Source organism: Sinohyriopsis cumingii, chromosome 3 (genome assembly GCF_028554795.1).
Source record: "Sinohyriopsis cumingii isolate HCF-2022 chromosome 3, ASM2855479v2, whole genome shotgun sequence".
In the NCBI taxonomy this organism is placed as follows: domain Eukaryota; kingdom Metazoa; phylum Mollusca; class Bivalvia; order Unionida; family Unionidae; genus Sinohyriopsis; species Sinohyriopsis cumingii.
Window position 1 is genome coordinate 42,148,760 of NC_142963.1, and position 24,502 is coordinate 42,173,261.

Consider the following 24,502-nt stretch of genomic DNA (forward strand, 5'->3'; position numbering starts at 1 on the left):
CCTTTCAATTTGACAATAAGTCTTACTGAAATAACCCTTAAATTCTGGACTCTCAGTATAATAGCCAGAGATCTCAGAAACGCTTAATTACACATATTTGGACGCCAATTTTTGATCTGGGATGCAGAAAATCACTGAGGTGGGAGTCCTACATACACATGTAATAGGTGTGTGGCAAAATTCAAAGACTTGCCAGTCCTGCTTCAGCCACCTGCTTTGTGGGAAAATGTGTTGATCAATTAGCTCTGCTGATATTTACAATGACAGAATTCAGTGACTGAAAGACCCCTTGATATACAAACATGTTACCATTTTATAAGAGTACATAAAAAAGAACATGATGCAATAGCTGGGTGGCAAATTCAAAGGCTTTGACTGGCAGCTGTGTGGGAAAATGTACTGATATTTACAGTGATTGAGTTCAGAGTCAGAAAGACCCAGAGATGTACATGTGGTCATTTATAAAAGTACATCAAATAAACAACTTTAGCTTTCGTTATTGTGTTCATTTCTGAATGTAGCGGAATAAGCAGTGCATGTGACCTCAGAATCAAGACAGGTTGAGACTTAGACAAAATGCCATTCGTAAGTGGGTGAAAAGTCGCCTAAAAATATGAACTTCACCTTCTTCTTTTAGGAAAGCGAAAACGACTTCGCCCTGTGATTATTTAAGAGGTACATTGACTGACCATACCATTTTTTTAAAATGCCCTTCACCTTAGCCCGGTTAGTTCTAGTGTTGTAGCGAAATGTATTCATCAAGGCATCAGTAGCTAGGCCTAGTTTTTATATCAATTACGTTGACAAACAAACTCTTGCCCATTCACAAGCATTATGTTTTGATAGCTGATTGACCATTAACCCTTTTCCGAGTAAGGTAGCAACTATCAATTTCCTGCATGCTATCCTTTGATGATAAAACATACACACTTATGTTTTAAGATCAGAATCTGTGATCTGGATATATATTAACTGCCTCTTATACACTATTTTGTCATAAAATTAGTTTGAAACTGTAAGTGAACCAGTAGGCCTAATGGTAAATAATGGCGGACTTTGCTAAGTCTGGGATGTACCAGTTTATTAGATTGTTTGTTTTCTTAAATTATCAGGCAAATATATTTAGAAAAAATATACAAATCATTGAAACCAAGCCAAGGTATTATTTTATTAAAGATTTAACTTTAAAATGCAAATTTTGTAGGTCAGAAACGTATGGGACAATGCTATGTTGTGGAATTCGCGAGATGCGCTTTAAGGTCTAAGCTGTTTTCTAACTTGAAAAGTATTTGCGAAAATACGGAAAAAAACGTCAAATCAGATACTATTTATTGGTCTAAAATTACTACAAGTACATATACAAATAAATAAACCATAAATGTGCGATCCTTTCAATGGACTGTTGTAATGAAGCTATATTATAGTGAGTGATTACATTACGAAAACCTCTCCATCTAAAAATAGATGCACTCACGTCTTTGTTGATTCTATAGGAAAGAAAGGGACTGCAACTTTTGATGGTGGGACTCCTATTTTTACCAAAATGGGAGTTGTGGTGTTTAACGCCATATTTCAGCACACGATAGGCTATGCATGGCGGCCAGTATTAATGGTGGAGGAAGAACCCGGGAAGAACCACCGACTCACGAGAAGCTACTGGCGAGCTTTCTCACATACCCACGTTAGCCAAATCCTAGACTCAAACCCACGTAGACAGAGGTGAGATGGCAGTGATTCGTAACGGAGAGAGCTTTAGACCACTCGGCCACTCGGGGCCTCTCCAAAATGGGAGTCCTGGACTCCTAGTTTTAAAATCCTAGCGAGACCTCTGAGAGCAAAAATTATGAAAATACAGTTGTTACAGTCTAATCCAGGTAGGGCTTTCTCTGTATTGGATCCTCATCTGGGTTTCAAACTAGAGTCAGTGGAGTTGGGCAGGGAACCAGACTAATTTTGCAGGAGAATTTGTGATGCTTTACACTGCACAATTTTTCATGCAAAAAGCCTGCATGATCAAGATGTTGCTTATAGTAGTTTCCAGAAAAGATGCCTGGTGAAAGGAATACTCAGATTATCAGAAATAAGCAGAAAAGACAACATTTATGTTTAATGAACAACATGTCATGTTTATTAAAGTATGTCGCTAGGCAGGAAATATGATCATTGCCTGTGAAATTGAAGAAAAAAATATAACAGTGAGTTGAGATATCTAATAAGGAGTCATTGAGCTCCATGGAGTTTGGATCTGCAGCTTTTTAAAAACTATACTAGAGGCAATTACGGTCTAAGTGTACTTTTCAAACTTTTTAAGTTAAATGTAAAGTTCTGTTTCACTGCATCCGTCTCAGAGCATACTTCTGAAGTTTAAGTGCATGTTTTCCAAGTGATGATTTTATGTGACACTTTATTGAAAATTGGTGTAACTTAATATAGGCTGCATTAATGAAATGGTCTTTATAGGGTTGAAATATCTAGAGCATAATATCCAGTGAATTAGCGATATAACCACGTTGTCAGTGGTCCATTTATAGTTTGTGCACATGGAAATGGACAGTTATTGTGCACTTCTTGTGTGCACCATACCACACAATATAGTTCATTATAACTAGATTGAGCTGTTACTATTTAGCCAAATTCGATGACTAAAGTTAAATTTTAAATAGCAAGTCTTTTCTATCAGTTTTCATTGTGCACATTTTCTGTCTCAGCTTTACATAATTTCTCAGATCTGCTGAATATTTTCATGTTTGTTGAGGAAGTGTGTTTTATGTTTACTGGCCATCTCCGATAAACATCTTCTCCAGGTTTTGACATCCCACTTAAAGTTTCAGTGCCTATTATATCATTAGTTTAGCTTGAAATTTGTAGGCCTGAGTATCAACACTTTCCTATTTTTATCAAAAGGCTGTGACTGCTCAGGTGGCCTAGTGGTTAGAGCGTCTGCCTCAGATGCAGGAGGTCGTGGGTTCGATCCCTGGCCGAGTCATACCAAAGACTTGCAAAAATGGTACTAACAGCTGTCTCGCTTAGTGCTCAGCATTAAGAGGTTAGTGTTAGGATTGGTCGGCCTGGTGTCAAGATAATGTGACTGGGTGGGACATCATGCTGTATGTCTGTGGCATGATGCCCCAGTGCTAGACATCACTTTACACTGCCATACTGCAGACATTGTAGTGATGTGACTGAAAAATCGTTAAACGTTATGTTTTAAAAAAATCCAGATCCATTCAAAAGGCTCTCTATGTCAGCATGCTATCTTTCACAGTATCAGCTTAATGATCCCATTATGCAGCTTTTAGGTTGCAGCTTATAAAACAGTTAACACACCTGTAATACTTTCATCTACTATAAGGACTGGCCATTCAATTTGTGGGTTGCAGTGGGTCTTTGATTTTCTTTTGAGCTGAATTATTCTATTTTCTTTAATCACAAGATAATATTTTTTACATGGATAACATGGTGTTATTTTACTATAAATTAGATCAAGATAAATTTTCCAGCTGTTGACAGACAGAAATTAATCAAAAAGTGTCAGGGCTGTGCCTCAGAACACTGAATAGTTGGTCCCTAATATAATTGCAATATACCACAGTATGTATCGCAGTACATTCCAAAATATTGTGATACAAAACATTTTGTGGTATCCAGCTCTACTTTCTACATATAATCAACATTTATTGGACATTAAGAATTGATTCTATTATATACAATAGACATAACATTAATTATGGCATCTATCAACAGTTGTACACGATATCTATAAGTGGCTGATACTGTGAATGCAACTGATTCTTTAAATTACATTTCAAAAGACTTGTGTTTAGTTACAACTTGATTCTGTCAAGTAACAAAAACTTTCAAGAAATCTTCGCATTTTAAGCACAAAGGTACAGCATCTGTTTGAATACAGCATTGTGTTGTCACTGTTTATTTTACAGATATAAGGCAACATAGCTGCCATTAAGGCTTGAACCTAAGATCTCCCACACTAAAGTAGCTCACACAACCAGAAGATTAAAAGGTCTAAAAGTGACATTGCATATAAAAAGTTACATTACCTTCCCCATACTGAGATCGGCTCACGTGTATCTTAACTATGCAGACTACATAGTCAGTTAATTTTATGTTTTCAGCAGACACAATCCATTCGCCCTATTCAAAAGACTATCTGACTGATACAATGTTAATGGTAAGACCAGCTGACCATATTCTCTTGTAATGTCCAACCACCATTAGAGGTAAAACACAAACCACAGTAATAATGCAGTACTGCCAACAGAACCATTCAGCACTAATCAGTGATGATGTCAGATCTCAGATTTGAAATTGAGCTGCTTTTTTTCACTTATATCTGCCTCAGAATTCAATAATTGTAAATATCAGCACATTTTCCCACCACTCATCAGCTAGTCGAAAAACTTGCTGCCCAGCTGTTGCATTATGTTCTTTTGGTGTAATCTTATAATGACAACATGCATATTTGGGGGTCTTTTAGTCACTGAATTCTGTCATTGTAAGTATCAGCACAACTAAAATGTTGATTGACCAGCACATTTTCCTACTCAGCAAGTTGCTGAAAAAGCATGACTTACGAGACTTTGAATTTGCTGTCCAGCTATTGCATATATACAGAGGATTCCAATAAGTGATTTTCTGTGTTCCAGATAAAAAAAATGCATCCAAAGATGAGTGATTAAGTGTTTCTGAGACCTCTGTTTTATTACATTATATTTGGGCTCTGTATTGGCATATATAACATTTATCAAGCTTATGATTAAAGGAACATAAATATAACTATTTTTGGAAGATTAACCAATTATTTGTGATACATTGAACTGTTGAGTAGAAAAAGATAATTTTTTGAACTATTTTGTCATGTCATCAGTGATGAAAATATGCTCTTATTATTATTGTATAAGATTCCTTGGTGAGTTCCATAATTCCTTACTGATGGAAACTACCAACATGCCAGTAGAGTGAAGAAGTACCATGATACATACCACCAGAAACCAGTATAATGATAATAACATCACATCTCTAGCAGAAAGTGTCTTACGGAAAATAAAGTACACCCAGATTGTTTGTACTTAGTTACAGTCAGAGTGAATATATATAATTGCAGCCATTGTGTTGGACATGTTCAGAACTGCAGATAAATGTGTGTGTGTAAAGATGAATTAGATAGTGTATATGGATTAACTTTCATCAAAGGTGATGCCTTATAATAGATTGATTTGGTAACTCTCCTTCAAGAAATCTGTAGTTGAATGTTAACCAAGGAAGCTGGGCATGTATAGTGACAAAAGAGCTTCAAGTCTTTTTGCAAGTTTCTCTTTCTGATTTTAAAAATGAAAGCCTCCAAGATATAAACAATGCACAAAACATAGTCATTTCATTCATTAATTTATCATTTCTAATCAGATTGTTGCCAAACACTTTGATCTTGTTCATATATCAAAGTGAACTGGATGGTTCTTTACTAACACAGTAGCCATATTTGCATGATGGAGTTGTTTGTTTTCTTCTCCAGACAACAGGAATGATGTAGTTCATCTTTTGTGTGCGATTTGTATTTTTGACATAACTTCAGCAATTTTTCAGTCATAACTCTATGATGTCTGCAGTGTGGCAGTTTATAGTGATGTCTAGCACTGGGGCATCATGCCACAAATATATAGCATGATGGCCCACCCAGTCAAATTATCCTGACACCAGGCCAACTAGTCCTAACACTAACCTCTTAAAGTTTATCTGTTGTGGGCATCAAATAATTCCATAAATTTCTGTAACTTTGAGAGTTATTTTCCATTGAACCCATGTACAATAAGGTTATACTGCTTTCCCTTTTTATTTTGCTTAGTTTATTTGAGAAATATTGAAAGTAGACATTACAGATACTGGATGCAAATGATGCATTGTGTACCTTTTGTGTGTGCATTGCCCAAGGATCTCACCTTTTCATTGAAAATGGTCTTTTTCAGGCAAGAGAAAATGGCAGTGAGCTTGAAACACAAACAAAACAATATTATGCACTACCTGGCAACATGTTAGAAATGCTAAGTTAATAAGTGAAATGACGCTATTTTGTCCATTTGTTATGTCATTGATGCTTTTCATTTTTATCATTATTTGGGGATTTACTGCCAGTAGAGTTGGCAAATACTTGAGTCAGTGTTACTGTGTCACAGTTCATAAGACAAAGGTGTCATTTTTCCATCCAGCCCATGTTATCAGGGACATTGTCATGTTACTGTGTCACAGTTCATAAGACAAAGGTGTCATATTTCCATTCAGCCTATGATAGCAGCGACACTGTCATGAAAATTTTTTAAGTCCGATACGGGTGCATCCATTAATGCACAGAAGTCAGGGGGACTCTTAGTTTGACAAAAAACTTCTTTTAATTAAATGATGCCACTTTAAATTGTCTGTTTATTTTATTATTCTCACATAACTAACATCAGCATTTTTATTCAAGTTTTAAATCAAGAATTCTAAAACAATGTTACCGGTAATTTCTTCTTTATACAATTTGAACAATTTGAACCACACTTTTGGGGAGATTTTCTTTTGAAAAGAATCAACTTTTATGCTATACTTCAGTTATTTGTTGCTATTAATGTCATCCAAATGTATTGCTGAAAAAGTTCCTATTACTATGGTGCAAGCCTCATTAAAGAGAACATGCTTACCTGCAAAACTCCTGAATAAAAGGACATGTACACCTTCTTCCTAGAGTGATAACATTGAAATATTAAAGTGGAGACCATCTCATTAAGTTTGTAAATCAATGAGATTAGATTTGTATACTAGTTTTCCCTTTGAATAGTTTTCCAAAATTATCAAAAACAGTACTTACACAGACCATTAGGAATTGCACTCCTGGAGAGTTGTTAATTTTAGCTCACCTGACCTTGTAATAATTGTATGACCTTATATCCCATGTTTAGTCTATAGTCCAGCATCCACTGTACATCAGCATTAAAATTTGTTCTTAAAGACTGGATGGCAAATTTTAATTAAACTTGATAGGAATGTTTCTCTTGACTTCCTATGGTGAGGTTTCCAAAGTTATCATGAGAAAACCTATATTCAGATTTTCACCAGAATGTCTTAGCCAACTTTGATAAAACTTGGTGTCTTCCTTGGGTTGTTTATTCTGAATTTTGTCTCAAAAATTTGTCCATATTTTCTTGGCATCTTTGGCATTAGTGTGGCTTTCTTAGCAACTAGGTTGAAAACTTGCTTGCGACTTCTCCAAAGTGGTTGGGCCAATTTTATAAGTAAACATTTCGTTATTTACCAAGTTTTAGCTCGTACGGTCAGAGACCAGAAGAGCTTATGGGATGGTCTGTCATCCTTCCAATGTCCATCTGTTAGCACAAGTTTATTATCACTACTCCTGAACTAATTGGAGGATTTCCTTTAAAATTTACCCACACATTCATCTCTTGATCTGCATGATCCTAAATGAAAATGGTTCTGCTCTGATTGTCACCAAGAGTGGCCAACTTGAAAATCTTGTTATCACAACATCTCCTGAATGGATGGTCACATCAACATTGGGTTTTTGTTAAAAGACTTACAATGTATAGTTGGTGCTAAATAAAAATGGTGCCACTCAGACATCTAATATGGACACTACAGCAACTATCTTGAAAATCGTATCGCCACTCCTCAAAGATGGATGATCATATCAGCATGGGGTTTTGAGTAAGTGGCTTCTTATGATGTGTAGTAGGTCCTTAATGAAAATGATGTCAGTCTTATATCCAATATGGCAACCATAGCAGCCATATTAAGATCTTGTTATTACAACTCTTCTTTAACAGAAAGTCATATTGATATTATTGCTAATGTCAGAGATGGTTTCAACATGATCTTATCTTTAATTCCTGGAAATTCTTTTCACCCAGAAGAGCATCAATCTTTTCAAAGGATGCCTGTTCTTTACATTATTTGAAATGAGACAAAAGCTGCAACCACATCATTTTGCATTCAGTTTCTTACATAGTGCTACTATACACTTGGATAAAAAGGAACGTCATATCAAAGACATTATAAATGAATGATCATTTCATTTTGAGCTAAACAGTAAGTGTTTATTTTACAAATACCAACTACCTTAAAAGATCACCTCTTTTGCCAAAAAAAATTGGTCCCTCACTCATGACACATGATTTTTCATTAGAGGTCATCACATTGTATAACACAGTTGATCTTTGCATTAAAACTGTGGTCTTTCATGAGAATTGGTGTTCAGAGTTTTTGCAAAATCCCCCAAATTGATACTATGACTAAAATGAATTCAGAGTGTCATATAACTTTGGGCATTAATTGAAAATCAACAATAATTCTAATGTGTTTAAAATTTAAAATGAGAAGCATTAAGGACACCCGAATCATGATTGAACAAAGCAATCTTAGGTTTGAATATAGGTTAACTCACAGACACTTACCATCTTTATTCAGGTATAAGTCGGGTTCAGCTGCAGACAGCATAGACCCTAATCTGCTGCATAATCCACAGGCAAATTAGGGTCTGTGTTGTTGGATCTATCAGTATGGATTACTCATAGCGAATTGCATAGACCCTGTTCTGTTGGTGCATCATGCAGTGACAAATCAGATTCTCTGCAGTGTGTAGTTGGATCCAATCTAATGTACAAAGTGTTTATTTTGTCCCATCAAGATAGTAGATGCTGTGCTAGTGTAAATTCTACATGCTACAATGGCTACAGTGTATATTCTACATGCTATGAGGGCTACAGTGGTTATTCTACATGTTATGAGGGCTACAGTGTATATTCTACATGCTATGAGGGCTACAGTGTATATTCTACTTGCTGCAAGGTCTCAGTATTTATTCTACATATAATGAGGGCTACATTGTTTATTTTACATGCTTAGTTATCTTAGTATTGTAAACCTAGACTGCTTATTAGTGTCACACTGGTATGTATAGATAAGAATCTTTGCAGATCACTGCTAATTCTCAACGTAACTGTCAACAATTATATTTGGGCACTAGATGTAAATCATCCTTTCCATGCTCTCTTCATCATTCTGAATTTACATTTTTATCAGAGTGCACACATGTTTAACTTCTTTTTTAAAAACCATTAAGAAGCACAATTGTATGCAAAATTATTCACCCATTCATGATATTCTATATGCACGTTGCCAAAACTGAGTGGATTGTGCAGTTAAGTATCCATTATCTTTTGAACCCTGTATTTTCAATCTATAGTCTTGTGTAGAGTGAGTTGTAACAGGACTCCATTGATTTTTGTCTGGCTAGAGAAGAGTTATTTGATAAGCATTATGTAAGAAGAGGTGCTATTATCTGACTTTACACAGCATGGAATATACACTTCTAGAGTATATTCTATCTGGTTAAATGTTAATTATTGCTGTTTCTTGCTTGTTGTAAATGATGAATAACCAGTCTCTGAAAAGGTTAAGATATCAGATTAATCATTGCATTTACACAGCTGACATGTTTTCTATGATGAACAATTATTTTGGAATATCATGTCCAGCAGAGATGATTTCTAATTAAATAATTTTGGATTGGTTATATTTTCTTCAATATTTCAAATGGGTTTTGGATGAGGCATTTAGACTTTAAGAAATAAATAGGAATGCTTCTTTTTCTTGATAGATTGGTAAGTAGTATTTGACTTGTTAGCAAAATGTTGTTCAAGCAATATAAAATCATCAGATATGATAATAACGGGTAAAACAGACTTATTTGACCTGTGCCATTACTATATTTTATATTAGGATCTTTATTTGCTTTGAACTGATTGGCCATCAGCAAGTCTATACCTATACATTTAAGATTGTTACAAAATGAATGGTACATTTTTTATACAGCCATTAAAACAAAATCTCACATGTACAAACATTCGAGAGATGTATACTTGCAATTACTGTACATACACACATTCACATATATGTATACATGTATATACACTCACATTTTAAAAATAAATAAATATATATATATATATATATATATATATATATATATATATATATATATATATATATATATATATATATATATACACACACACATGCATGCACATATACATGCCTGCCTGTATATGTATAAAAGTGAGTTTGCCCAGGGTAAGCTTACTAAAAAATTGAACTTGCCCATGGGGAATATGAGCTTATCACAAATTGAGTGAAAACTAATATAAAATAAAATATTTGCTATTTTAAGGAAATTACATTACATTGATTTTAAATTTTGTTTTTGTTGGCACCTTAGAACTATGTGTTGATAATTAAAATTAAAAAAGCATGTATGTAAATAATAAATGTAGGTAAATTATATAGATGGATTAGGATCCTGATATAGAAGAGCAAAAACAGAGATGTACATCCAAATAGACAGTAAATAGAAAAGTCATTTACATCCATTAAGACATAATCAGTATGAAGTCATCTTGGTTATATTGAACCATTCAGATGTAATTAGTATGAAGTCATCTTGGTTATATTTAACCATTCAAGTGTAATTAGCATGAAGTCATCTTAGTTACAACCATGCAGATGCAGTTAGTATTAAGTCATCTTAGTTATATTTAACCATTCAAATGTAATTAGTATGAAGTCATCTTGGTTATATTTAACCATTCAGATGTAATTAGTATGAAGTCATCTTGGTTATATTTAACCATTCAGATGTAATTAGTATGAAGTCATCTTGGTTATATTTAACCAATCAAGTGTAATTAGCATGAAGTCATCTTAGTTACAACCATGCAGATGCAGTTAATATGAAGTCATCTTAGTTATACTTAACCATTCAAATGTAATTAGTATGAAGTCATCTTTGTGACAGCCCTTCAGATACAGTAGTATGAGGTCATCTTAGCTATTTAGGACCTTTTAGATGCAATTAGTATAAAGTTATCTTAGTTATTTACAACCTTTCAGATGTAATTAGTATGAAAGTCATCTTAGTTATTTATAACCATTCAGATGTAATTAGCATGAAGTCGTATTAGTTATTTATAACCATTCAATTGTAGTTAGAACAAAGTCATATTAGGTATTGATGTAATTAGTACTGTATAAAGTCATGTTAGCTATTTATGACCAAAATGATGTAATTAGTATGAAGTCATCTTAGCTAGTTACAACATTTCAGACAGAGTTAGTATGAAAGTAATCTTAGTTACAACCATTCAGACAGAATTTAGACAAAATTGGTATGAAAGTCATCTTTGCTAGTTACAACCATTCAGACAGAGTTAGTATGAAGTCATCTTAGCTAGTTACAATCATTCAGACAGAATTAGTATGAAAGTATTCTTAGTTAGTTACAACCATTCAGACAGAATTTAGACAAAATTGGTATGAAAGTCATCTTTGCTAGTTACAACCATTCAGACAGAATTCAGACAGAATTAGTATGAAAGTCATCTTTGCTAGTTACAACCATTCAGACAGAATTCAGACAAAATTGGTATGAAAGTCATCTTTGCTAGTTACAACCATTCAGACAGAATTCAGACAGAATTAGTATGAAAGTCATCTTTGCTAGTTACAACCATTCAGACAAAATTAGTATGAAAGTCATCTTAGCTATATACTATATGACCAGTCAAATGTAGTTTCTGTGAAGCAATCATACTTATTTATCACCATTCAGATGTTAGCAGTATGAAGTCATCTTAGCTACTTATGGAGTATCACTAATTGTCACAAGATGAAGCCGGGTTGGGACTGGATTAGGGAAGACACCAAAAGCAACTGCGTTTACAAGATGTTTATTTATAAACGCAATTTAAATATAAACAAATCTGACACCATTATAAACAAAAAGATAAGGAAAATTATAAAGTTCCTAACATGGAACTATCATCAACAAATAACTCTACGAGAGAAAAACTCAACATTAATTAACGAATGGAATTTCAAAACAGACGTAAAATCCTATCACCGATCAAAAAAATAGAAGTGACCTACACCCCAGTATAAAGAGTCTTGAATGTATCATTCAAATAATGATTTAGAAAAGAATGTAATTATGAATGTATTGTTCAAATAACGATATAGAAAAGAATGTAATTATGAATGTATCGTTCAGATGACGATTTAGAAAAGAATGTAATTATGAATGTATCGTTCAAATAATGATTTAGAAAAGCAGGTAAATTTGAACGCATCATTCATAAAACAATTTTGAAAAGCAGTGTAAATTATGAACCTATTGATCGTTCACATAACGATATAGCAATAGGAATGAATGAAATTACGAACCTATCGATCGTTCATATAATGATAGGAATGAATGAAATTATGAACCTATCGTTCGTTCACACAACGGTATTGCAATAGGAATGAATAACATTATAAACCTATCGATCGTTCACATAACGATATAGCAATAGGAATGAATGAAATTATTAGCCTATCGATCATTCACTTAACGATATAGCAGTATGTGTAATTATGAACCTATTGATCGTAAACCAATATTGAAATAGGAATGAATGAAATGATGAACCTATCAATCGTTCATATAACGACATGGCAATAGGAATGAATGACATTATGAACCTATTGATCATTCATATAATGACATAACAATAGGAATGAATGAAATTATAAATGCAATTGTGGAAATAACATGGAACACTATAACTATCGTGGCACCCATTTGACGACCAAGATGTTAATTCCGGTTCCACGCGCTCTAGTAAATGGCCAGAGAAGCACACACGCACGGTCCTCTCCTCTCAGTCTGCTGAAGGATCCCTCACATCACAGACCCGATGGTTGCGAAGACTTGGTCCCTTGCATCAAGAAAACCAGTCCACTCTTCTGGTCCAACGTCACCAAAGCACAGCGTATACGTCACACAAAACCCCACAGAGTTCTGTGACTCCACATCAAACGATGTACAAGGCATGGCAGGCATGTATAAAAGCAGCTCTACAGCCGGTGACTCCACATCAAACCATATACAAGGCATGGCATTTAGGCAGCTAAAATGATAAAACAAAACCCGTGTAGTACATATGACACGGTTAAGTACTTCTGCATTGATATATGTTGCGCATGCGTGCACATGAATTCGTTACCCATTACATTAATCGTTTAATGCATGCAGCGTATAATTAAATATAAATTTGTCTGTTCAGTTACAACAAATAGCTAACTCAAACCAGACTAAAGTATTTCTAATATTACGTTGTATAACCTAGGTATTGACTCTCCGTAGAATTTAGAATAAATATACGTTTCCTGTTCGTTAGCTACTGCAATCAGTGAATATGTTTGCAGATACAAGTCTTTTTGAAACATTAATTAAGGTTCTAAAACATCTAAAGTATGAAAACAGGTCAGTCATATAAACGAATAGTAATAAAGAAAATTTCATTACCCCTACAGCTGGAGATTTGCTTCCGTAAAGGGGTAAGTGTCCTGGCAAGACTTGGCGTAATGTGATTTGGTTATAGAGAATTTGCTCTATATGTACACTAGCTGTTACAGATATGTGCAGCTAGGTACTTAGTTTCCCCGCTGCAGGCAATTTGTTCGTGCAGCATGGTCTGAGTTTCGCTCAGGATTTCGAAATAACTAAGCCGAAAAAAAATATACCACCCTCTGGTGATGCTGTACGTGGCAACAAAACCAGATTACATTTTTGACAACATATACACATTCATATAACTCTACACAATTTCGTGACACTAATACACTTGCATCTAGAGTTATATTTGGTTACATGTACACTTTTGAAGATGTTTTGTGTTCCTGTTTGTATAACACATTTTTCTTTATAGTAAGGGCAGATGTATAGTTGAATCTCATTAATCTGTTGCAGGTAGCTGCTAGTAAAAATATTGAAAAACCTGGTTTCATTGAAGTGACTTTGAATCACTTGTTGCTTTTAATAGTGTTGTACATGTAAAAGTATAATGGCATGCTGTATTTCCCAGTGTAAGATGTTTATCCACCTGCAAACAGCATAGACTCAAATCTGGTCATGTTTAATGTGCTGACAGATTGAGTTTATGAAATTTATCTGAATAGGGTTGGATGTAACTTTGTCAACCAAGATATGCTTACGTTTAGTGTGCTGGCAGATTGGGATTTTGATATTTACAGGAATAGACATGCATGTGGCATTATAGACCAAGATTCATGTTAATGTGCTGGCAGGTTGGGATTTTGATATTTACAGGAATAGATATGCATGTGGCATTATAGACCAAGATTCATGTTAATGTGCTGGCAGGTTGGGATTTTGATATTTACAGGAATAGATTTGCATGTGGCATTGTAGACGAAGGTATGCTTATGTTAATGTGCTGGCAGATTGTGATTATGCTATCCTGTTTCATGGGGTTAAGTGTAACATTGTAAACCTAAATTGGCTTATGTATAATGTGCTACAAATTGGGGTTTATTTATTTGCTTCCTTAGGGTTGCATTTAGCACTATATATCAGGGTCTCAAACGCACAGCCCGCAGACCATTTGCAGACTGTGGAGTTAATTCTTGCAGTCCACATTGACACACTGCATTTGTAGAATAATTAATTATGCACATTTTTTCTACACAGTCAGTCAGTTTTGATAAAAAAATTATTACATCATTACTTCTTGTTTCCAGTAACATGGGTGGGCTAATAAGGGTGGGAATATAATTCCTTGCCAGCTTAACAGAACAGCATGCTGTATTAGTTAGTCTTCACTTTTTTCATTTTTGACTACAGCTTTGAATGACCATATGAAAATGTTTCAGTGATCTGGCCCATGGGCCACTGTACTAGTCCTTGTGTCCCTAGTGGTGATTTGAGTTGGAGACTCCTTCTGTAAAACAATATCTATTTATGTTTAATGTGCTGGCAGATTGGAATTATGTTATTCAGTTGAATCGTGGGTAATAATTAATACTGTCGGCCAAGATCTATATACGTTTAATGTGCTGGCAGATTGGGATTGTTATTCAGTTGAATAGAGGTTACTTGTGATATTGTAGACCAAGATCTGCATATGTTTAATGTGAAGGCAGATTGGGGTTATATTATTTAGTTGAATAGGGGTTTAGTATGTTATTTTTAATGCTCCCACTGCTAACAGCTTGCACATCATGATTTGGTCCTCTTTAAATATTTTTCTGTACCAGCAATTTTTAAATTTTTTACACCTTTATTTTCCTTTTTTGTCAGTTAAAATCTTTTGATAAAAAACCTTGCTGTTATAATCAGGCAAAAACAATTTGAGGCACACAAAAGAAATATGACCATGATCTTTGTATATTGACCTGAAAAGATTTTCATGCCATTACAAAAATAATTAAAACTTTTTCAACAATTTAGCAAGTTTTTGGGACATGACTTTTGAACTGCAGTGGGGATGTGTGTTTTACAAAACACAAATCTAATTATTTTCCATTTCCAGAATCCTCACCAGTTGATGTGGTGAATAAGCTGGAGGATGATTATATTGAACGTTACCTGGGCAAACTGACCCCAGTACAAGAAAGCCGACTTGTTCAGCTTAGACAATGGTTACAGGAGACACACAAGGGCAAAGTAAGTGACTCACTTCCTGGGAAGGCTTACTCTCTAACATCTTCATAATAGTCATTGTGTTCATTTTTTATGTTTGATTGCACTGTTTAATACAGTGATTTTGGAGGTTTTAATGCCTCTTTTAGCACATGATTAGTCAAATGTGTAGGCCAGTAAAATTGGTGAAGGAAGAGCCTGGTCAGACCCAAGGAAGAATTACTGACCTACAGGAAGCTACAGGTAAGCTTTCATACATACCCGCATTGTTTGAAACAAGATTTGAATAAGCAGACAGGGGGAGATGTCAGTGCTCTGTAAACGTGTGTGCCAGCCACCCAGGGCCCCAGATCCTTAATATGGTACCGACTTGTATCCTAGCTTATTTGTGTCAAATTTACTTTTAAAATCTTAAACTTACTTGTCTAAAAGGGTCTTAAAGGAATCTTATTTCAAAGGCGAACTCATGCAGTTTTTTGTGTCTTCACACATTGTAGTGTGGTGGGTGGGTTAATCCCCATTCTCTCTTTGTGATAATGCTGCACTGTGAAGGGTTAAATACCTACAAGTCAATGCTGCAACTCAGCATTGTCTGTCTTTTACTTTTCCACCGTGAATAACCATGCAGTATGCTGCTTTTTTAAAGTTATTGCTGATGTCAAAAATGTATGCGTATTTCCAATTCAGTTAGAACAATGTAGCCTAAGATACTTACATTATTATTGTGGACAGCAGATTATCAACATTTCAAGAGTTTCGTATTTTCTCTTTAGTCAAAGAAATCTGAAAACTTACACACTGACTTGACAAGAAGCATATCCTTTGGCATCTTGAATGGCATAAATTTATACTTTTGTTACCAGGGGAAGTGTTCCTCTGAGATATGGAGTTTGTTTTCTCCAAATAACAACCACTGCTGTTTAAAATAAAGACCAGAAAATGCTGAATTTAAACTGGCACATGAACCACATGCTTAGTCCTTAAAGGGGACAAACATGCAGTACTAGAAATTCATGCAAACTTCAAATATAATTTGCTATATGTATAAGGTTCATTTTCTGAAAATTTGTACCTTTTATTGTTACTCATTATGAAGAAATTTATGAAAAACCGATCATCTCTCCTGATCCGTCTTGAATAGAACAACGTACTTCTCTCCCCCTGTAAAAATAGCGGGTGTGACGTTATTTGAGACACTGTACACACTAGCATTGTTGATAATGAATTATGGAGAACTCACCCTGGGAGAACTCATCCCAGGTATTAGGAGAAGTCACCCCATGGTGGTCAGAGAAGTCGCCCCACTGCACCTGGAGAAGTCGCCCCAAGTATCATATACACTAATTCTGAGATGTTGCCACGTGGTTGTTAAGGCTTTATTTATTGTTGTTTTTCATCAACTTAATAACTTATTAAATCTATAAAATTTGCAACTTTTCAACTTTTCCATTTGATCAATTCCGCTTCAATACTTAATGAAAAAGAAGTGGTATCTATCCCTTTTGCTCTGCACTTCAAATCATTAAATGCATTTTAATTTGAAAAATAGAGCGTGTGTAAGCATGATGTGACATCTGCAGTTTTATACATGAAAGGGATCCAACCTAATAACTAAAGGCATCCTGAGACGACTTTATGGCATGGACCTCTGTAACCCGAAATTGACAGAATTCTTGCTGACTGTCAATAATCCAACAGGTTATAGTATCATCTCTGAACAATTTAATCTGATTTTTCATCGAGATTTGCTAACCATTGATGAATGATACTCGATAAAAAGCATCATTGATGCCTACTCAGGAAATCCGGTCACTATTGAGTTCAGCATCATGGCTAATGCACAGAATTTGGATGGTTTCTGAAAGCTCACATGTGCTACACCCGTCATTTAGTTTATTTCTTCTTTTTTGTCAGAGTTCGTAATTTTATTATTTCTCAATAAAACAGACTATTTAAAGCTGAACGAGAAGTTTAAAAAATATTTCACTACTAAATTGCCGATGCACAATAAACATGATTACATTATTTTATTATATATAACAATACCATGATCACGCGTACTAATGTGATTTTATTACTTTAAATGCATATTTGAACTGCAGACAAATTTAAATGTCACATTTAAATCCTGGACTAAACTGAATAACATTTCACATGGTCCGAATCAGCTTCGAAGTTTGGAGAATCAGCCAGATATAAGGGCCGAATCAGTCAGCGATTTGTATCAAATCAGCCTGGTCCGAGTTTGAGAGTAATTACCACATTAATTAACAATGTTAGCATAATAGATTTATCAATCAAGAAAGTTAACAGTAACATTTGTTTAAAAAACTGTATTGTGATGTTCCAGTGCGTGTAGTTATAAGTTTATACACAGACTTTCAGTTATAAGTGATTTATTTTTCTATTATCGACATTACACAAACAAGATAAATGCAGAATGGGAAGGATGGGTTTATTATACAACGAGTGGAAAACAGTCTTGAATGTAAGTGTGGAAGAAAAATTCATGTTCATCTGATGCTGTTGCATACAAAATCAAAGGTGCATAAGAAATTGATGTTGGAAACATTGAATGAAACAGTGTAAACATTTCTTTAATGTTATTTCATTTAGTAGATAATTTCTTACTTTTCAAAGATGGAGAAAAACAAAGGTAAAATAATTTAGGATTGTTCCAGAACTGCTATTATTCACACAATTAGAGCTGCGCATTGAACCATCTTGTTTCTACTTGACACTTCGCTGCACAAATTGAATACAACTCTTATAAGTTAATTGTCTCAAATTGTGTCACATCTTGTTTGTATGGAAGGGAGCTAACAAATTCGGGGCAGCTTCTTTCCGTTTGATCTCAGAATACAGGACAATATTTTGTATGAAATGTTTGTGCCAATACAATAAATGCAAAGAAAAAAATAGTCGGGATAGATTATATACACATACTACTAAATATCCTTCTATTTACAATAAAATTGTGCAGATCAGGATTTTTGTCCCCTTTAAGCAATAATAGTGGTAAACACTTTAAGCTACAACACACACCCTCCATCCCCTCCCCGACCTCATCTCCTTGGGCCCTTAGAAAATTGTTTGGTCTATCTCTACAACTGACTTGACTTAAGCTGGTGTTCTTCAGAAATCAAAGCAGCAGTGATTGTCAACAATTAAATACTCACAAAAGTTTGGATCAAATGAATATGTCAATTTCAGCTTGTCTGTCATTAGGTGTCTTTTGTATTACATGAAGCCATCTGACATCTGGAGCATATTTAACAACTATTGTTAAACCCAGCAATTAAAAGCAGATGTTTGTTAATTGCCTGCAATTAAACTAAATTAAATTTATTGCCAGTGAATTCATATAGACTCTGTTGTATTGTTTAATGAGATAAAGCAGGAGTCAAGGCTTCTAATCAAAGTCATAACTGTCACACCTGGTTGAAGTGGTTTCATGTGTAACAATGTCCACACTGACAACCAATCATATTTTTGTTAACTGAATCAAGCTACCACTAGTAAATAAAAAGAAACAATTAAAATTAATTATCTGATACAATTTGATAACTACTCATGAAAAAAAATTACACAATAAATAACATGTTACAACTATTGAAAGTTTATTCTTTCTATAAATTTAAGGCAATAGTTCAAATGAATATTGGTTGAAATTAAAGAAATCATTTTGCTTATGATGCAGTATTCAGACAAAGTTATTGAATATCCCCAAGCAAAGAATAGTTGTACTGAGCACAAAAGTACAGAAATAGCAGCAAGGCAAAGTGGTATTAGAAGAGATGCCAAGAACAAATTACATGATATGGGGACTGCTTCATTCCCTGCATTGGAAAAAGAACTTGGCAATTTTGTTAGTGAATGTCGACAAAATGGAAGCATCATTACAAAAACTGCTATTTGTCTTTGTGTTGTATTTTATGAACTGGCATGGTTTCAGTCTTGGACAGCGAATGAAGATTTCACAAAAGCTACCAAAAGACTTGGAAGAAAAACTAGAATCATTTCAGAAGTTTATCATCCATCATAGAAAGGAGTGCTCATTCAAACTATCACAGATTGGAAATATGGATGAGATGCCATTGACCTTTGATCTTTAGAGAAATAAAACAGTAAATGCAGTTGGTGAGAAAACTATTCTGATAAAAGAACGACTAGTCATAAAAAATATGTGAAGTCGTCTTGGACTCGTGGGTCATCTTATGCATGGGTCGTTCACTTTTTAATGTTTTTACCTATTCAGTTTAGGGGTCTGCTTATATGCGAACAGGTTTATATGCGAGTATATATGGTAAGGGCAGTGACATAGATGAGTCCATGCCCTGCCATGTTCTCTGTTTCTTTCTATCTCACAATGAAACTCTTTGACATGCTTGCTGAGGTCATAAACATTAAATTATGACCTTCTGTATCAATACATCCTTGTCATAGTGGAGGCCAGACATGACTCCTTGAGAATGCCTGGTGTGCAGAGCTTTTATCTGGGAGAAACCATGACAGTTCCTTCAGGCCATGCAAAGAGATGTTGGAGAGTTTTTCTTAATCATCTCCACACTCTCTCCAGCAATGAATGGAGAAATAAAATATCACATGAGCTGTACATATTTTTCATAGTTTAGTGTAGACATCCCAAAACATTCACAAACAAAAAATCTTTGAAGGATGGTCATTGTAGTAATGCTGTAAAAATATAACAGTATAAAGATGGTACAGATATCTCAGGAAGGGGAGAGAGTAAATGATAGGTGGTAAGCTTGAAGATCTCCCCAACTAAATGTCAGATTTGTTTAGCATGAAAATTTCAAGGAAAAAATGGATATATCATATATACCCACAGCTTATTTTAAACAATGAAAACTAATTGAGTAGGTATGTATGACCAGGTGACTGCTCCAATAGCCTATTGGTTAGAGTGTCCGCCTCGGATGCAGGAGGTCATGGGTTTGATCCCCAGCCGAGTCATACCAAAGACTTACAGAAATGGTACTAACAGCTGCCTTGCTTGGTACTCAGCAATAAGAGGTCAGGATAATGTGACTGGGTGGGACATCATGCTACATGTCAGTGGCATGATGCCCAAGTGCTAGACATCACTATAAACTGCCACACTGCAGACATCATAGCGATATGACTGAAAAATTGTTAAAGCTACATTAAAAATCCAAATTGCACACACACACACACACACACATATATGACCAGGTAGACTTCTCCAGTGGCTTAGTGGTTAGAGCGTCTGCCTTTGATGTGGGATCTTGTGGATTAGAACTCTGGCCGAGTCATACAAAGACCTGTAAAAATGGTACTAACAGCTGCCTCGCTAGGCATTAAGAGGTCAGTGTTGGAACTGGTTGGCCTGGTGTCAGGATAATGTGACTGGGTGGGTTATCATGCTACATGTCTATGGCATGATGCACCAGTGCTAAACATCACTATAAACTACCACACTGTAGACATCTTAGCAATATGACGGGAAAATTGTTGAAGCGACATTAAAAATCAAAATCACACACACACACGTATGACCAGGTATGATTAAATGTCATGTACTGAGGTTCAGATTTAAAAACAGAACCAGTTATAAAGACCATTTGTTTTAGCAAATATTTATGTTTATGGACAATCACACCTTACTGATTGTTTTGTAATATGTTTTCTCCAGATCCCTAAGGATGCTCACATTTTACGATTTCTGCGAGCCAGAGACTTCAGTGTGGAGAAGGCAAGAGAGATGCTGGTTCACTCCCTTGCCTGGAGAAAGCTGAACAAGATTGACTACCTACTGCAGACATATGAACCACCTTCTGTATTGGAAAAGTACTATAGTGGAGGGTGGCATTACTCAGACAAAGGTAATACTTAACTGAATAAATAATTGTCACTCTTTTAAAGATTAAGAGTGAGCTGCCATGGTTCAATGGTTGGTGTGTTGGATTCATGACCAAAGTAGTAGAGGTTCAAATCCTACCGTCTTACTCATACCTACCTAACATACAGTGTGTACAACTAAGCTTAGCTACTGTAATAATCAGAAACAGAGGTGAAATACTAAGTTAAACTATGGGTATCTTAAATAGCTTAGTAGCCAGTATCTTGTTTGAATTAATTTTAGAGCACTGAATCTTGCAGATGTCTGCAGTTTTTTTGTCTCTTTCAGATGGCCGACCACTGTACATATTGAGGCTGGGTAACATGGATGTAAAAGGGATAATGAAATCGGTTGGTGAAGAGGCTATTTTAAAGCATGTAAGTAACTTTTATTTTTAGCTGTCAGTTCATTGCATTCACAATATCTTAGACCCTACTTCACCTGCACTTATGAAGATCACAGTGTGGATACATATCAGGGTAGGTAATCCTTCTGTATCAAAACTGTGGTAGGTAGTTGTGCCCTAATGTTCATGCTTGAGTGACTTCTGTGTTTTCAGGAATCTATTTGTTTGGTATCTTCACATACTTATGACTCTTAAGATGTGGATGTAGAACAATTTAGTGATTCCCAAGCTAAGTCACTTCACTGTAACCTAATTTTCTTGCTTGAGAGACTGGTAGTTTCAGCTGTCTTTTCATCACATATGCCATATTTTGCATTCTGTTATACCTACACTGATGGAAATTGGAAGGTGGATGCAACTCAAGGGTATAAACTTAATCATTCTAAGAGTAGGTCACCATGACCAAATTCACAGGCATGAGTGACTCTGGTATTTTCTTCTATACCAGTCTCTATATTGTTGACTAATCCAGATGCCCCTGTTGACAGTGTAATTCACATTTACAAGTAAATGCCTCAAAAATGTATTGTGACTTTACGAGTATGGTTAGATCATGTATGCAGGTGATTTTGGAATAGTGATGGTCCATGTAGAGAGATGGACAAGGTGATAGAGGTGATATTGGCAGTAGGGTGAATGAAATGTACCATTAAAGGTATGTAGAAAAGAAATGCAGGGATAGGTGGGGAATAAAGTAAATAGTAGAAAAAGTGCTGCTTTGATTTACTTTTCTAGTTCAGTCTTTTATCTGTTTCTTTTTATATTTTTGTTTCAATATTGTCTCACTTTTGCAAGTATCATGAGTATAGGGATACATTTTCCAGTGGTGAAAGCGGTGTCAGAATTAAAGTTTTGCATATTTGCAAGTGGATGCAGTTACACTCATGGAACACGTGCATGTTTTACAGTATTTACCTTTCTTTGTTGTAGGTCCTCTCTGTCAACGAAGAAGGGCTACGCAGAGCTGCGGAGGCCACCAGAAAGAAAGGATATCCTGTCAGGTATATGGTATATGGTATAAGTGCCTTATTTCATGCCTCTACAATGCATCAATTGGCATATGCATTACTTTCCATCTGAGGAGAGTTGTTAGGTTTTGACTAGGACCAAACATAAAAGGGTATCAGTCTACTGTGACACAACATTTCAAGGAATTTTGGCACAATGTAGGATGGTGTTTTTTGAGATCATAACATTTTATAACTTCAGTCTTGTTCTGTTTTGGTATGTATCTGGAATAGTTTTTTGCACATGATAACACTGTTTTTACACCCTTCCATGGAAGGAATATGTAGTTTAAGCTTGATCTATCGCCTCATCAGTGCATTTAACAGGTAAGTTTTGGATCACATTGGGGTCAGGGATTCATGTTCAGTTAATTTGTTTTTGGTATTTATCAACTGTGTTGCAACAGCTTGGTAATTGTGAAATAAACATTTGATCTCTGTATATAAAAAAGGCCTTCAGACATGAAAAATACACATAAATTTGGGGGTGGGGTGCATATAATTTTTATTCTGTGAATCAAGTGAATGATATTCTTTTGAGTTGCTTTATTATACCTATCGAAAAATATGGACCTTTTTGGCCTCACTCATGTATTTTATTTTTATGAATTTTTATATTAGTCAGGTGTATGCAACATTTAATCTGTGCATAAAAACTGTCCCCTGCTCCCTTAGTGCCAAAGATTATACATAACTTCTGAATCCCAGTAAGGCCGAATCTTCTCAAGCAGCCTTGTACCCACATGTTCATTCCTTGCCTGGACAGTCTTCTCCATCATGCTTAGTTCATGTCCAGAGAGCCTTGCAGCAAAAGCAATTCATCCCTTCCTTCATGGAAAGAATTGCACAAGCTAGAAAACCATCCACTTTAAAGGCTTATGAAGGAAAGTAGCATATGTTATGGGACAGTTGCAAAGTGAAAACATGTTCCTTTGAGTACATCTTTTCTTTTAACTGTTCAAAGAGAAAAAATTGGCTCTGTTTGCTATTAAGAACTATGGTTCTATGATACTGGACACATTCTGACTGACTCATTTCTAATGATGATCTTTCCTAGGTTCTGACTTAGCCTAATTCAAACCAGTTTGAGCCCCTAGCCAAGACCTTGCTAAAGCCCCTTTCATACAAAACCTGTTTCCTGACAGTGTTTACTTTGGCACACAGAGTCAGTTAAATACACGCCCTCTCTTTTGACCCAGCCTACCTTCAGTTTTGATCAGTTGGCTCAGTGGTTCTTGTGGTGCAAAATGGTTGGGTGACCAGGAATTGGTTGCTATCAGTGGGAAATCAAAAAAGTCGTTATATGACCTCCTCTCTCCTGTATTGACACAACCCAGGACCTAGTATATGTGCTTAGACTATCTGAAGCAGACTGAGCCAGTTTGTGGAGCTGAAAGATGCCTCCTTCTCCCAGTTAAACCTGAGAAAGGGGACATAACCCCTCAAGCCCACATATGGTTGAAGTGGGTAATTTGAATGGAAAACTCTGTCATGTCACTTGAACAGTCACTGGATGAAGATCTTTGCTAATGAGAAAATAGTAGTCTATGCGAGCCATGCCTTTTTACCAACATGTCTCTACTCTGAGGCCATCAGTTGGCATGCACAGTCAACCTTATCAAGTTTTTATCTACAAGACTTGGCTCCCAGCTACACACTTT

The 24,502-nt window shown here is 35.3% G+C and overlaps 1 protein-coding gene across 3 annotated transcripts in view; it reads left to right on the top strand.

The window, feature by feature from the left end:
• The window catches only part of LOC149802757 (SEC14-like protein 5), a 96,867-nt gene that overhangs the window by 30,845 nt on the left and 41,520 nt on the right, over nucleotides 1-24,502 (top strand). For all 3 annotated transcript variants that reach the window (XM_089952184.1, XM_089952185.1, XM_089952186.1), the window contains exons 6-9: nucleotides 15,435-15,568; nucleotides 21,222-21,411; nucleotides 21,717-21,805; nucleotides 22,765-22,835. In XM_089952184.1, the coding sequence (XP_089808310.1) occupies nucleotides 15,435-15,568; nucleotides 21,222-21,411; nucleotides 21,717-21,805; nucleotides 22,765-22,835 (484 nt within the window). The remainder of the gene's footprint in view (nucleotides 1-15,434; nucleotides 15,569-21,221; nucleotides 21,412-21,716; nucleotides 21,806-22,764; nucleotides 22,836-24,502) is intronic.